Genomic DNA, 16,256 nt, shown 5'->3' with positions numbered 1-16,256 from the left:
AGGGTTTTTTTGATTGCTTTGTTGTTCTTTGGGGGCAAAGGAATGTCACTGTTGTAGGCAAAGGGAGAACAGAGGCTTCAGAGAAGCAGCTGGTACTGCTCTGCTCGAGTTAGACATTTTGCAAGTCAGCCAGTCGAGTGGTAGCCAAATAGTTCTGCCCAGACCTCTGCTGGCTCCAAAGAAATTCAGGAGTTCTGAGTACTGTAGTGCTGGGTCTGAACATCAGAGGACTTAACCACCCGGTCTGTCTCTAGACCTGTTTAGCAAAGAATCTATATAAAGATTTTTAGTTCTGTGGGCCACCAGTGGTAAAGGCTCCGTTTATTTCCAGTTCAGTGTAGCTTTTATACACCTGCTTCTTTATTCAGTGAAGCAAACTTACAAGCAGATACTTAAGCTGCTTTGTTAGAATTAGAATGGATTGTTGAGTCCCACAAACACAGATGAGATTGACCTCCCTGTTTTATTGTAACAGCTGAGTCAAATGCAAATAAAAAAATCACTCAGCATAAATAATGAGAGGTAAACTAGAATTATATCATGCTCTATGACCATGATCTGAAGTGTGAGTAATGCACAGGCAGATTATTTTTAATACATTTATCATCTTGCTAGAATGCCTTTATATTCCTTAACTGGATTTGATCTGATGTTTTCCTTAAAGCCACCTGAGTGCTACATTTTTATTCCAGTGAATTGGTTAGCCTCAGAGTGAACCCTTGACCTTTCTGATAAATCTGAATATACCTGCTGAGAATTAATCTTATTTACAGTATCTCTGAATTAGTAAACTGGTGGAAGCCTGAAGCATCCCTGTTGTCCTTTGGGGCAGAAACCTGTGGCTTCTGTGAAAGGGAGTGCACAGACTCCTGATCACGGCAGAGGGCTGAAATTCAGGACTTCTGATTTCTCCTCCTACTTCATGTACTTTTATGGCCTTTCAAAACCTGTGTGTTCTATGATGCAGAGGCCTATGAAAGTGGAAAACATTAACATTGAGGTCATCCATACTTCATTAGCATTTTTGTCAGTGGAAAGCGGTTTTTTAAGGCTTAGGGAAAGGAGATGGAAGTGTGTGTTTGTAACGTGGGTGTGACGTGCAAGGCGGTGCCTGTTTGAGTGCTGCTGATGCTGCTAATGTCAGAATTTAACTGAATGCATTTACCTTTCCAGAAAGCAAACTTTGCTTCCAGAAGCGTAGCGCTAGCACACATTAGGGTATTGGATGTTTCAGGACACTGCTAATGAGCTTCAGTGTCTTTCATACACAGGTCACCAGGATGACTCCAGCCCGGCTTCTTGGGGATTAACAATTAGAGCCAACTAACGGGTGGTTGACGAGCCCTGTGTGAATAGGAGTGCAGGGAGGAGGAGTGCCCCTGGTACTAAATCACAACCTCAACACTTTGCACTAGCAGAGTTAGTGTAGAAACCAGCAACGGTGTTTGAAGCTCTGAAGGCTTGGCTGCTCCTTGCTCCCTGATGGGGAGCGCTTCAGGGGCAGGCGACGGAGCAGCAGGACAGGAGAGTCACCCAGGTTCTGCCCTGGAGAGGAAGCCATCAGGACAGCATCCATGCTGCTTTATTACAGAAGCTGTTAAGAACCAGGGAGGGTGTTAATAACTGAACTTATATTGGTGTATGAGTTAGTGGCAAACATGCAAATTAGCTCATTAAATGTACAAGTGAAATGTCATACACGGAGCTCTGCAAAATTGGGTGTCCATGTCCAGGTTTAGTTCTCATTTATATTAAAACAACTAAATGTTTCGCTGGCAATATAAATGGACCTCTGAGAGCATGGTCATTATATTTACATCATGCTGTGGACCCATTTGTGTTAAGGGTCTTCAGTATAACTGAGAAACTGGTGATGTCATTAACCATAGTGCCTTTTTTCTCTATCCACATTCCTTTTTCTCTCTATCTCCAGATACTCTTTCCAAGCAGCTGGAAGCCTTTTAATATTTGAGGCTTTTGGCTGCACGAAAAGTTTAATTGTCAATCAAAGAAGAATGAGGAAAAAAAAAAAAAAACAACTCTGTCTAGCCTCCCATTTTCCTTAGACTTACATGAACATCTCAACCTTAGAAACCCAGGTTATCTAAGAGCTGAAGTGGTCTTGGTGGTGGACAACAAATGGATATTTCTGCTTAACACCAACACGAGCAATTTCAGGGTATTTTGAGTAGAAGCCAATGTCCTTTGCTCAGCCGTGCCACCTAGGGGGGAAATGGGAGACAGCCTGAAGCCGACTTCTTACATCATAGAAACACTAAAACCTTTTGTGTCTTGTGTGTTGTCTTCTGCTTTCTAAATAACTGGCTATAACAAACTTAATTTTTTCTTTTTTTGTCTTTTTTCACTATTTTTTACACTCAGAGACCTTTGGTAAGTTTGTTCAATTAAAAAAAAAAGCTAAACAAAAAACCCCAAACCTGCTAATGTCCAGATTTGTAACCCTTACCTTTAAACTAATTCCTTTGTAACAGCTTTCTGAGAGGCATGCTGTGCATTTCTTCTACTAACTCTTTCAGTAGGGATCTTCTGCCCTCTTAATGAATTTCTGCAGGGGTATTGCAGGCTACAAAAAGAATAATAATCATCCTAATTAATATATCTGTATAAAGAGATAACAGCTAAATATGAACCTCCTAACATTGGATAGATTTTTTTTTTGTAACTTAGCAACAGTTGTCCTGGAATTCCCCAAATACACAATAGCTTGTACCCTGGAACTGTGATAATTGTGTTCACACCTGCAGGAGGTCCTGGAGTTTCACATCTAACGGGGTTATTGGCGTTTTCAGAAGGGAGAGGTGGGGGTGCAGCATCGTCAAATTGAAGCTGTTAATCACAGGTCATTGGCTATTGGAAAGAGTTGAGCAAAGGAAAAGCCCCCCCTCCACATCATCCCTGTCCCTCGAGAAGCCAGGAGCCTGTCTGCAGAGCTCACGTCACATTTCCTCCTTGTGCCAAGTCCCCTTTTGTTATTAGAGCTGTAGCAATTGCAGCTGTCAGCCAGGATCCGGCATTTTAAAATTGCAGAAGACCCTTGATGATTGCTTGCTTGTTTAGAATAGAAAGCTCTCTCCAGCCCTCAGGAGAGGAGCATAGCACACACATGTTCGCACACGTGGCCTGACAGAAGGTGGGGATGTGTTTTCTGTCATTGCCATGGCAATGGTGACTTTCCTCCTCTCCCTGTTTTCGAGGCTTGGAGAATCCGTAGGCAGCTTGCTGGGTGGGAAGAGTCAGAGGAAGGGATGGTGGAAGAGCAGATCCCGTCCTCTCTGGCACTGGGGGACACCTGCATGGGGCACTCTGCCTGGCACCATCCTGGCCCTTCATAATCCAGAGGCAAGTGCTGTATGGGGTCAGGTGCCTCTTGCCCCTGTTGTTGCCCCTGTTGCCACTGGGCTGGCCATCTGGGCTCCTGCATTTTTTTTTTCCTTATTTTTGCCCTAAACAAGCAGATATCCTGTTTGTGGGCAGTTGTGGAAGGCAATACAAATAGTTTGCAAAACCAGCTTTCCACTTGGAAGGTCCAGCATTCATATGAACTCTTCCTCCTTTAGTTTTCTGTGCCGTGAGCAGTGGTCAGCCTCCTGAATTTGCTCGTGAGCTGTTAGAACAGCAGGCAAGCCAGCTCCTGAGCACAGATGCCTCCCTCAGCCCTAATCAAACCTCCGGGAGCTCTCAGAATTATTCAGAATATATTAATGTGTTTCTGATCCTCCTCTAGCACCAGCCTGCTCCCCCTAAATTGAATATGAAGCTGGTTAGATGTGAAACTCCAGCAGTGAAAATCTACCATCTGTGTCCCTGCCACCATGCAGACTGCTGTTCTCGCCTTGCAAGTCACTGGATCTCGTTTTGGTTCAAATTGTCCCCTCTGTCCCAGGTGTGGGCCACCTCGTAAAGCACATTTTGCTCCTCACCTCTGTGTCCCGTACGCCAGAGTTAGAACTGGAAGCATCGAGGAGGCATTGCTTGGCTTGCCTTGCTCTCCAAGAGCTGCTGACAGCCAATTTCCAGGGGCAACGCCGATGCTTAGAGGGAGCAGGGACTAAGTAACCTACAATCACGTTAACACAAGGAGGCAACAGCTGCCATTGTATCTCCTGTAGCTCCGGTGTGTTTCTCCTGTCTATTATAGCGAGCCCTTGCAGGAACTGCCAGGCCTAGCACGGCCTGTGAAGCCTTCTAGCAGTGGGTGATGTTGGGGCCCTTCCCCTCCTCTGCCCTCTCCTCATTAGCTTTGTTCGAGATTTGTGCCACAGATGGCAGATTTTCGCTCCAGTTTTGAGACAGAAGGATGTATTGGAGGCTGTTTTTATTTCCACTGAGTTGATCTATAACCCTTTGCTGCTTTGTCTCTCTCTCGCTTTTCACAACCTTCCTGCCGTCTCCCGTGTGGAGATCTGCCCAAGTACACGCTCCCCCACCTCTTTCTCTTTCAAACGCTGTCTCTCCAACCTTTGTCCTGATAGCTAACCAGCCTGCTTTATTAACCTTAGCTAGTTCCTAACCCTAACTAGATGCTAACTTTTTCTATCAAATAACCTAACCTTTTAACTAGAAGCTGAGTATAACTAGAATCTAATATCCTAACACTGTAACGCCTCTCTTCCCTCATCTCCTGTGAAAAATAGAGGTGTACTGTAATCAATACCTATATATTTTTACCTTCTATCCTGAAAATGGAGGATTGAACCGCAGCACAAGAAGGATGAGCAGGGCTGAAGGAGAAGGGAAGGGCTGTGCTGAAGGCAGAAGACGGACACAGGAGGCTTTGGCTCCTGTCCCTGCCTCTGCCACAGGCTTCCCTCTGTGACCGTGGGCAAGTTGCTTCACCTCTGCCTCGGTTTTCCCATGTGCAAAGTGAGGGAAATAATACTGCTGTACCTCACTAGGGGAGAGGAGAGTGTGTAGGCTGATATTTGTCATGTAACGCACTTACAAGCCTTGGCTGGGAGGTGCTGCAGAATGACGGCGCTGTTGCCGTCACAGAGAAGCCCTTGCACTTCTCCCTAGTCAGAGGCAATGTTTGGAATTGCGGAATCTGCCCTGTTCTCAGGATTGGGGTAAAAAAAAACAAACAAAAAAAAACAACCAACCAATCAACCCCCCTTTTTTAATTAGCTGTGTGACAAGTGTGAATGCCGCTGTGAGCAAAAGGACCTGCCGGGTTTTCAAAGGAAGATGGTTTCAACCTCGAGAGGTCAAACGGGGGGACTGATTTTACCACTGACTGGGGTCAGCAGCCACAATGTCACCTCCTCTCATCTGTGAGACCTGCCAGGGCAGAAAACTCATGTCAGGCACTAAAGACAACTGGAGGGGGTTTGAATTAAAATAACCCAAGGGATGCAGTCAACAGGCAAGCATAGCAGGACTCTTCTCTCTCAAAAAAGCACCCCTCTCCTGCACTGGCATTAGGGAGGCTTCTAGAGCAGTAGCACGAGGTACCCCTTCCACAACCTTATTTAATGCAGAGCATCTGGCTTCAATCTCTGTGCTGTGCAGAGCCATTAAAGGATAACTGAAGGTCCTGCTAAGGACATGCATTGAATTCCTCCCACATCTGTGCCAAAAGCTTAAGTTTGGAACTGGGAATTCACTGGCAGAGCTGGGATCAGACCTGCAACTCTAAATGTGATGCAAGGTACCTGGATGTCCTTTCCCTGTCTTGGCTATCATCATCATAATGCAGACCCTTGCCCCCCAGGGTGATGAAGACAAGTGCAGGTTCATCCTAAAGCAAACAGTAATGTTAGCTGAGAGCTTGAAGGTGTTCTTTCCATTCTTAACAACAAAATGGAGCCAGTCGGAAGAGTTTTCAAGCCAAGTGCCATGAAGGTTCTGTAAAGAGCCAGCAGAATTGGACTGCTTTTTAAAGGGCATCCCCACCTTAAGTACCCCGAACCCTCTTCAGTCTGTCCCTGCAATTCACGATGAGACAGTACAGGAAGTTTCCTACTGGGAACTGTCTTCCTTGACTCAGGTCCTTTTCCCACAGGCAATCCAGGTGTTTGGGGTTTTACAGTCTTTTCACTTCTTTTCTTTGTTTTCTTTGCAGAAGGTACACCGATCCGAGGTAAGACACCCCCAGCTCGCTCACTCACCCACTCTCCAAACACTTCTCTCCACTCAGTTCCTGTTTCATTGACCTGTGCTCAATCCAGATTCTTGTTGTTGTTATGTTCTCTTGTCCTGCTTCACCTCTGGATATTTATTTCTTTTTTTATACCTGTCTTTATTTTATATATGGTTATAATGTCTGTTTCTGTTTGCTGGGTGCACTTGGTAATATTGATACTGTTATTCTAATGACATCTCAGGCTGTGCTGCCTCAGATTTATGGCAGTTTTAAGAGCTAATCTCTCCAGGACTGCAAAGGACTGAAGTTTATCTTGGGCATTAAATGCTATCGAAGCTTGGTAAATACTTAGGGCCTTCTCTTGATTGGTGCAAAGTGCTCCTGAGCCATTGATTGTGGTGAAAGTTTTCCAGTCCTTTGCTCAGGCAGATCTTCAGCACTCCCTATCTGTGTGTACTCATGTGTCTGGCTTCAGAGCCACCTTCCCCTTTCCACTCTCTTGCTTGTAGGTTTTTCTGGGAAGGATACCCATGGTAAGTAGCTTCTGCACTGTTTCTTTAACAGAGCCAAAAAGATGTTAGACCTCAAGGTGTCATTGAAATTCAGCAAGAATTGGGTGCGTGCACCTTGGGGAACCCTGCTTAGGCTTTACCTACACTGTCAAATTTTAAAGTCCTTAATTCTCTGTTGGTAAAAGCAGTAGGAGGTGCAGTAGGTGAAGTATTTATTTTTTCACACATCATCTCTATTGGCTCCTGGCAAGTGCTGAAAACTCACTGGACTCTCTACAGTATAATTTCCACCATTGCATTCACCAGCAAAGCTGCAGTGGTCAAGGCGAAAGGGGTGAGTCCTCATTCCCCTGGTGTAGCTGCTTGCCTGCACTTCATGTCCTGGTCCTGCTCTGGAGTGTGGCTCAGTCTCCCCCTGTGTACACCCAGACAAGCAACGCTCATGAGTGATGCGGAAGATTTGTCTGGAACCAGTCAAAGCAAGTCACAGATTTGTCCAAATAAAAGAAATTTATAGAAGTCCCTGTCCAGCTGTCCACCCAAGTGGAGCTTTGAGATGACAGAGCATGCTCGAGCTTTAATTCAGTATGAAATATGCTCAGCTGATGTCTCAATGTGAAGCCTCACACCATTTGGTTTCCAACTCCTTTTGTTATACTGAAACACCCGCAGATTCTTTAGAAAATAGTTTAGTTTGCTTCAGTGGTTTGTTTTTTGGGGGGTTGTTTTTTGTTTTAATTCTATCTGTCCTGCCTTTGGGAGCTACCAGACACAGTGGATCCTGGTGGGAGTTGCACTTTCACACCCCATCCCTGTCATAAATACTTTCACAGCCTCACGTCTTCCCACGCAACATCCTTTTTCACCCATGCACACACAGAGGAACACGAGCTCCTTGTCCTCCTCATGCGAACACGTTGGTTTTCCTTCCTGAAGAGGCTGTATCTGTAACCAACAATGATATCATTTGCACTTTTCTCGCTTAAGATTTTATCAATAATATTACACTGAGCTGGAATTGTTTGGTTTTTATATTTAGGGTTGTTTTTTTTTTTCCACGGATAGCAGTTAAAAGTCTTAGCACATGTGAGGTCTGTCCATATCTGTAGTATAATCATGTACTCATAATACTCATAATGCATAAAGCATTTGATAGCCTGTTGAATTATTTATGCAGTATGTATTTTAACTGAAGTTTTGCAGGAGCGAAGCCTTTTGAGGTAAATGAGACAATTTTCTTCCATGTAGTTACATGCAGCATATCTGCATGTCTGCGTTCGGGGGTGTTTAGGATGGCTCTGAATACATTCTTGTGAACTCCAATAACGTACGGGTTTAAGAAAAAACTTCATCCTTTTGGCCCAGTTGGTGTAAAACCACACATGCAACTCAGGAAATCCAGCGCAGTGTTTACAGTTTTTTTCTCTTGGAAATATTCACTAGCAGTAACGTGATTTTCACACTATTATCTCCTGTGGGATTGCTCAGAATCAGGTATTTAGGTACAAAACAAAGCCAGCACTGATAAGAATTCTTCAGGGTTCCTGGGCAGCGGGTGACAAATCCTTTCACCTCTATGGTCACTGCTTCAGCTGGAGTAATGGGAAGTTGACTGCCCTCTGATAGATTTCTGGGGATCACAGTGATATGGATTATTGAAGTTGATTTCATGAGTTCTGGTGCAGGGTATCTGCATTGCAGACGTCACAAAAGTTGGTTAATTCTGCTGATTATTTCAGTACAGAGAGAGGCACTTAGTATAGAGGCGGGGACTGGATTTTCTCTTCCTGGTGGCTCCGTGTCCAGCCGTAACACTGAGCACAGGCATTAGATGATGTTGGGAGGGCTCCTTAATTCCAGATCCCCAAGACCCCCAGGCAGCCTTCCAGTAGGTATTCACCCGAGGGAAAGGAGAAGGCAAGATGTTGACACTACTGCTCCTTCCTAAAACAAAACAGAGTGGTGATGACTGTGTTTGCTGCGGTCTTCTCTCCTCGCAGGTGGCCTGCAGATTGAGAGCAGCGAGGAGACGGACCAGGGGAAGTACGAATGCGTCGCCAGCAACAGCGCCGGAGTGCGCTACTCCTCACCCGCTAATCTTTACGTGAGAGGTAGGGAGCGCATCGGCTCACAACGCTGGCAAATATCTCCCTCCCCGTGGCCTTCCTTTGTCCCCAGCTGTTTGATTCGAGCCCGTCCCTGAGCGCAGGGGAAGCACTGGTGGTTCTTGGTTGGATCCTTACGGTGCACTACGGAGCTTGCAGGGGGATTCTGGCGCACCCTGACCTCTCACCATTGCACGCCAGAGCTGCAGGGCAGCAGCACGAGGCTGTGCCACCCTCAGGAAAGTCAAGTGTGGCCCAAAACAGTGTGCCCGAGTGTCTGCCACCATCAGTCTGCAGGGCCCAGAGAAGAATGAACAGCTTTGGCTGCCGAGAGGCCGTAGTCCCCTTCCTCACAAAGGATCCCCACTCTCTGGAAGTGGGAAGGTCCCAGTTCTGCTGGTGTGGGTGTGAAAGGAGGGGAGGATCCTCTCAGCCCCCTCCACGGAACTCTTTCTCCCCTGGATCTTCCCAGATCACAACAGGAGGGTGCGTTCTCACTTCTTGCTTGTGTCCCAGCTGATTTTCCCTTTGCCAGCAGTAATTTGTCGCTGGTTCCTCAGGCATGAACACTGGCCATGGGCAGAGACTCGCAGAAAGCTGGGGATGGCCAGCAGACATCTCTGCCATCAGTGACAGATTTCTTTGCCCTTTTAGCACCGGGAACAGATGACAGGGGGATTGGCTTCTGCTTAATGCCCCCTTGATGTTCTCCCACCCAGCGGGCAATTGCCTTTCTGCTTTCTTTGTTCTCTTATTTTAATCTCTCTGACCTGTAACATTTTGTGTGTAGCTTTGGTTTAATATCTTTCCACAGCAAAACCCTTTTGGTAATGAGAGAGCAGGGCTGGTCCTTCTCGCTTTTTTTTTTGTTAAAAAAAAAGAAAAATACCATTGGGAGGAAAAAAAGAAAAGTCACATCCCAGTGAACTGTTCCCATTTCCATCCCATCGACAGAGGAAGCGCCTCCCACCTACACTCACGTTAACTCTGCAGTCAAATGCAGAGCCATGCTCCTGTGTGCACTCCTCTCTCTCTCTCTTTCTCTCTCTCTCGTGTCTCACGCTCACTAAATCACATGCACATGGAGAGAAGGCTTTTTAATAATTTAATGTTTCCAAGCTAAATTTTTAAATAGCCTTTTGTGGCCAGCTGGAAAATTGCGTTTGAAATTTGCCCTGTCGCTTGGACCCTGAAATTCTTCTTCTGGGAAAGTAAATCTGGATCTGATGCTAATTCAGGGCTAAATCCTTCGCAGACAGTTTAGCTGGAACGTTTTGAGATTTAAAAAAAAAAAAAAAAAAGAAAAAAAAAAAGAAACAGGAAAAAACGTGGGGATTTTTTCATTATTCTTTGATTTATAAATCCTCTACCTTTCTGGCCACTCGGAAACTACCCTGGAGACAAAGGTTGTAGCCCTCGAGTCTCCCCACCTGGCTAAGGGCTGGCTCCAGGTGGATAGATAGCCAGCCCTCCTGTCGGAGCTAGCCCTGCGTGCCCGAGGCCGGGCTACCAAGCAAAGCCAGCAGTAGCCGGCCCAGAGAGTGCAGAAAACGCCGTGTAAGCAAGCTCGGCCTGTGGTTTGGGTGTTTTTCATGCTGTTTAATTCCTTGTTTCTTGTGTGTTAATATCGTGGAAAGGTAACAAAGGTCTGAAATGGATTTGCTTTGGTGGGAGGGGAAGTTCATGCACATTTTTCTTCCCGTTTTTTGTTTTAAAAGAGTCGTGAACACTCCCGTGTTTCCAATTGACTTGTTTCTCCCATAACATGCTTGTCTCTATAGAGCACCTGGGATAGGAGTTGTAAGTTTTAACATTGCAAGGAAATGTTTTGGTTTTGTTTTTTGTTTTTTGTTTTTTTCTTTCCTTCTTCTAATTATTTCTTTTTCCTTATTCAGTCCCGTTGTGGAGCTAGTGCAAGCAGAGCCGGGCACGGGGCTGGGGGGAGCCGGGCTGGGGGAGCGCATTTGCACGCGGGGCTCACCTCGGTGCCAGGTCCCTGCCTGGCACGGCCTCCGCTCCCCCTTCTTTAAAGAGCAGATGCACGTAATGAAGTGAGAACTCCTTGCTGGACTTGGCATCCCCGTCGGGTGCTAATTCCGATTTAGGATTGCTCACGGTCTGACCTCTTTACAGAGCTTGGTTGTTCTTAAAAGGTACCTAGCTGGATGGGAGGGGGAAAGCTAGGAAGGCAGGAAGGAGGGTCGTTACTATCTTCATTTTTTTTCCTTTCTTTTTATTTTGGTTAAGAGAAAAAAAAAAAAAAAAAACAATCAATTTGCAGCTGACAGCCTTGAGAAGGCCTTTTTTTACTCTCTCTGTGTTTCCCCTATTTTTCTCTTCTCCTCATGTCATTGTGTTCCGCATCAAACCCCCTTAACATCCCTCAGAGCTACGAGAAGGTTGGTGTGGTTTTTTTCTTTTTTACTTTCTTTACCCACATTTTTACATTCTTAAGAGAAAAAAATATATATATTTATAAAAAAAAATAAAAATAAAAAATAAAAAAAAAAGAGAAAAAGCAAGAAATCTTTAAGATGAGCGAGACCCGCCCGTTCCCGGGTCTCGCAGAGATGAGTTGAGTTGCATTGTGGGCCTCTCTATGCATCCTTTGGTAATGTTGCTGAGTTCTTGCACTTTTTTGTCGTCATGGTTACCTTGCCGTTTGGACATTGGGCCTGATGCATGATAGGAGAATGTAACAATCTTCTTTGCATGCCACTTTTTTAAATTAATTACGACTTATTTTTTCTGTATATAAATATGTATAGTTTTTTTTTGGTTTGGTTTTCTTCTTTTTTTTTGAAAATTCTGGTTTAGTTGAAGTGGATTTACTCTTACTTTCTGATTTTTTTTTGTTCCGTTGGGTTTTTTGCTTTCTCTTGATTTCCTGTTTCAGTTTCGATTGGTTATGCTGTGCTGTAGTTTATTCCAAACGCATTGTGAGAAGCCAGTGTTCCTGCCCACCCGGTGGTAACTGAACTCCTCAATCCCTCCAGGAGGAAAGGAGTCACACAGCTCTAACGCCTGTCCATGGAAGCCCTGCTATTTGGGACCAGCCTTTGTTTTGAGGGGAGGGAGGGATCTGGGAAGTGGAAAAGATGGTAAGAAGCCAGGGTTTCAGTTCAAGAATCAGAGCAGACCCTGGGTCACCTCATTACTTGCCAATTTCTTGGAGGTGTGGCTGCTGTTCCACATCCTGCACACAGAGAAAAACCCTGAGCCCTGCTTCGAAGAGCTGCCCAAGCCATCCAGAACTGGTAACTGCCCCTTTCCCAACGCTAATCCCCAAGACACTGTGTATGGGAGCTAATCTGCTTTCAGACCAGGATGTGAAAGGACAGAAAGCTTCCTCCCGTGCTCCTGAAGCACACGCAGTTGTCTTTCCTTTAGAGAAACGAGCCCGGCCGTCGGGCTGTGCCCTGTCTCATCGACAAGACCCCGGCACAGCCCCTTGCAGGAGGTGATGCCTCGTCCTTGCGGCGTCAGAACCGAAGGGCAGCCAGCCAGCTGCCTCCTGCAGAAGGGTAGCTGGATTTCCTGGCTCTGCCTCTCCCCGTTTACCCTCTTTGTTCCCTGCCATTTCACCATTATTGCCTGCCTACAGGCACCTTGAAAACCAGCCTGCGTGATTATCGCAGAAATACCAGCTCCAGATAAGGTAGAGCCCTCCTTTTGAAAGGAATTTGAAAAAAGAAATGCAGCAGTGGTAGACACGAAAGAGGCTGCTGGGACACATCTGGCAGCTGCATCCTTATTGTAAACAGCAATAAGAAATCTGACAAGTTACATTCTAGCTGAAAATGCCTCTTTTCCCTCTTCTCATCTCCCTGTTTATCCCTGTTAAGCTTCTGTTGCCTCCCATGTGTGCATCCTGAGTGGGCGAGCCACATGGGATAGTAAACAGGTGGGTTTTTTGCAGTGTGTTAGTTCTACCATTGGTGCTTGGTGCTTTTGCCCTTTGCAGAATTGAATGCCCTTCCTTTCCCTGTTTATGCGTTTCCCCCTGCCCATCAGTCCTCACTACTCAATAATCTACCAAAGGAGTGGCTTTCCTAGTGTACAGGTATTAAAGCTGTGTGATTTTTGAGAAATCCAGTGCAGTATTGACACAGTATCTGTCTCTCTCTTTCTCTGTCTCTCTCTTTCTTTCTGTCTGTCTTTCTCTTTTTCTTAAAATACTGAGATTTCAGTGCTCGGACCCTCAGTACTGGTATTCCCCCCCCCTCCTTCAAGTCTCTCCCCCTCTCCCCTTAGATACAAGGGTACCACTCCGAAATGCTGCACTGTTGATAATGTCTTTCTAAAGCGGCCAGCTGTGGCTCTACTAACTTTGACTAATGCCAACAATAGCCAAAAGACATCCCCCAATCCCAGTGTGCTATTTAAAGAAAAAAAGAATAAAGACTTGTTCTATTTAAAAAGAGCAAGAGAGAAGGAATAGTGTTTGAAATGAGGTGTTCCCATCCCACCTCCCTCCTGCCTAGGACTAAAAGGTGATAATCACCACTAATCACAGGATTTTCCTTCATGAATAGGAGTTTGAGTTTCAGGATTCAGGTGCAATTAAAAAGGGATTTACACACCATTTATTTTTGTATTTGTTTATTTTATCGTTTATAAAATATCTCTAACATGCCTAAACTGCGCTGCTGCTGCTAGAATCACTTGTGGTCTGAGAAGGTCTTAAGATTAAATTCTTCCTTAAGAGCCAATAAAAGCTATAATAATATCAACAACAATAAACTAAAGCTAAATTGGATGTAGGCACCGTAGGCTGGAGTGGCACCGGGAAAGGAAACACAGACTTGAAACCTGTCTAGGAGAGGTGATCTGGTTTGCTGGAAGTTACAGGCATGGCCTTGAAATAATTGGCGCAGGGTTTGCATTGCGTATTATTAGGGATCAGATCATGCCACAGTCCAAAATAACAGAGAGTCCACCATCAGGGAATTTCCAAGGTCAAAATGCAGAAAGCATCTTCGTGGAGACCCGAAAAACAGATCAGGAGGTGAGAGGAATCCTGCCACCAGCCCGGGCTGTATGAAAGTTTCTGACCTAAGCCAATCGTCCGAGTTTGACTTGTAGTCAGCGTAAAGATGAATCAGGCAAATCAGCACATCTTAAGACGGAGATGCTGATTTTGTGGGAGCTGTACCTGGCTTGCAAAAATAGATGCTTCTCTCTATCCGTAGGGACACAAACACTGTCAAAGTTCCTGCCCTTTAGTGATTGCAGGAAAGGGCTGCTTTCAAGTCCAGGGTAGCAAGAAATATCTTCCTCACTGATGGTGTTTGAGAGCTTCATGCCTCTGCGTGCACACTGCTAGGCAGCAGCTTCATACAGGGGAGGCTGGTTTCAGAGCCTGGCAGTTCTCACGGCTAATCAGAAAGCAAACGGCTGGGTACAGCATCCATGCAGAGAGCTACATGGCCTTCCTTCAGCTAGGGCACAAGGGAAAGCTTCCCGGCCTTTTAACAGGCTTTGAGTCTTGCCCAGAAGGGCTGAGATGCTCCCTCTGCTTTGACACATAAAACCAGGTACGATCATTCATAGCCTGCCTGTTTTTTTTACAGGCATCAGTGAGACAACACGTGCAGCGTCCAGGCTGTGCCCCAGAGAGGGTGGGTGGCTGCCTGGCCAAAATCTGTGGCCGCAGCTGTTTTGCTCCCTTGAAATGGAGCAATTTCTAGCTCTCCTCTTAATTTTGAAAGCCTTAAACTCTTACCTCTGTTGCTCTATTTCGATCCAAATAGCCAGCTGCTTGGCTCAAGATAGAGCGCTGTGCAAAGACTGAGTGTCTCCGCACGCTCTTCCAGATTACAAATGGAAAGGAAGAAGGAACAATGCACCGTAGGGCTGTGTGGGCTGTGCTTTAGCAACCTATGCAGAGCCGCTGCTGTTGGTACAGGACAAATTGTCTTGGTTGAATTTACCAGAATTAAAATTTTTACCCTATTTCACGCAGCGGTGCCCTGTCAGGAGTTACAAAAGGCAGCAGTTGCGGTGCTGTAGGGATAATCCTTCTTCCCTCTGCTCGAGATTCTTGTTGCCGTGCTCTTTTCAAGCACAGAGGGTTTTAAATGGTTCGACAGGCATTTTAAACAGCACAGTGCACTCCCTGTGCCTGCTTAGGCCTTGCCTCTTCTGCTGCTGGAGTCAAGTACAGTGCTTATTCACCCCAAATCAGGTTCCGCAGCCCCCTTCCTGCTGAGAACATTGCAAATATTTTTTTCAAGGCTGTCTGGAAAACCTCAACTCATCGAGAGCCTGAAGATGAAAACAGGCCAGGGATAAACACATAATAGCAAAACTAGCTCCAATCAATTAAAATAAAAACCATAGAAAATGCAGAAATAGCATGCCTAGGACCTCAGGAAATACAGCTTCAAAATATATTAAAATGTGACTAATTTAACGAGTAATTTAGCCCTTAGCCTGCTGCTGGGTTAAGTTTGGCTCCTGCGTAATTTGACCATTAAATGAGAGCCGCTGGTTCCCCAGCCGGTCCCTCTGTAGGCGAGGGGAACGGTTGCTATAAGCTCTTTTAACTTCCAGTGCCTTTTACAGGTTAGGAGGAAATAATTCCAATTGCGCTACAGATTTAACAAATGGCCACGAGGTCAGAACAATCCTTGCTATTTTAAACCGTAGGAGTTTTAATACCTTTTTAGACCTGCGTTGATAAAGTCTTTAATGGAAGAGGAGGGAGGCAGAGCCGCCGCTAGTTCGTACAGCTGCCCCTGTGATGCCATCTTCCAGGCGCTGGAGTTTGGGGAGGGCGAGCTCTGGGACAGTCCTCGTTGCATCAGCACTTCCATGGGTGGGGGAGCGCCCTGTCTGTGTTTGGGGTGTCCTCAGCTCTGAAATTCTAGTTCAAAAACCAAAGCAAACAAAGCAATTTGCTGTGTTTCTGCAGAAGGATTTCTCAAGGGTATCAGGAAATGGATACAAAAAGCCACCCCCCAAAAAAAAAAAATCAAAACTATATCTATGTATATCTATGTATATCTCTATAGAGGGCACTTTGCAGGAACACTGTGCTGTACTGATCTCGAAATCTCTGCCTGCCTGTGTCTCTTACACCTTTTGCATCGCTGTTCTCTTTGTTTTAGGGGAAAAAATTAGATTACACCTTGTCAAATTAAAATAACAAAAAATAAAATAGCAAAGCCTGTGTTTAATTTTACAGATCTTCTTGAGAAACAATTGGGTTCCAATTATTTTATATTCAATCCTGTAAAAAGCAACAGAAAACAAAAACAAACAAACAAAAAAAAGAATTACAAAAGACCAGAGATGTTCAGCCAGCCTGTCACCCAACTAATGTGTTTTTTTAAGAGGAAAAGTGACAAAGATTGGGAAGGTAATGGATTTCCTTAGACCAAAACCAAGCCTTGGTCTCATTCTTTATTTATCCAACTATTTACTTACTTATTTTTATTTACCATGAAGGAAATGAGGAAGGAGATGGGCATGAGGAGGGAAGTATCTCGTCCTCTGGAGGGACGGAGGTCGGAAATCCAGAGCCGAGCAGCG

At 45.3% G+C, this 16,256-nt stretch overlaps 1 protein-coding gene across 1 annotated transcript in view; it reads left to right on the top strand.

The window, feature by feature from the left end:
• The window catches only part of PTPRS (protein tyrosine phosphatase receptor type S), a 130,152-nt gene that overhangs the window by 59,850 nt on the left and 54,046 nt on the right, over nt 1–16,256 (top strand). The window contains exon 6 of the mRNA XM_084302573.1: nt 8,616–8,726. Coding sequence (XP_084158699.1) covers nt 8,616–8,726 — 111 coding nt within the window. The remainder of the gene's footprint in view (nt 1–8,615; nt 8,727–16,256) is intronic.

The sequence above is a fragment of the Netta rufina genome (assembly GCF_964035555.1).
Source record: "Netta rufina genome assembly, chromosome: 28".
Lineage (NCBI taxonomy): Eukaryota > Metazoa > Chordata > Aves > Anseriformes > Anatidae > Netta > Netta rufina.
Note: the sequence above shows the minus strand (reverse complement) of the source record. Positions and strands in the feature narration are given on the sequence as shown.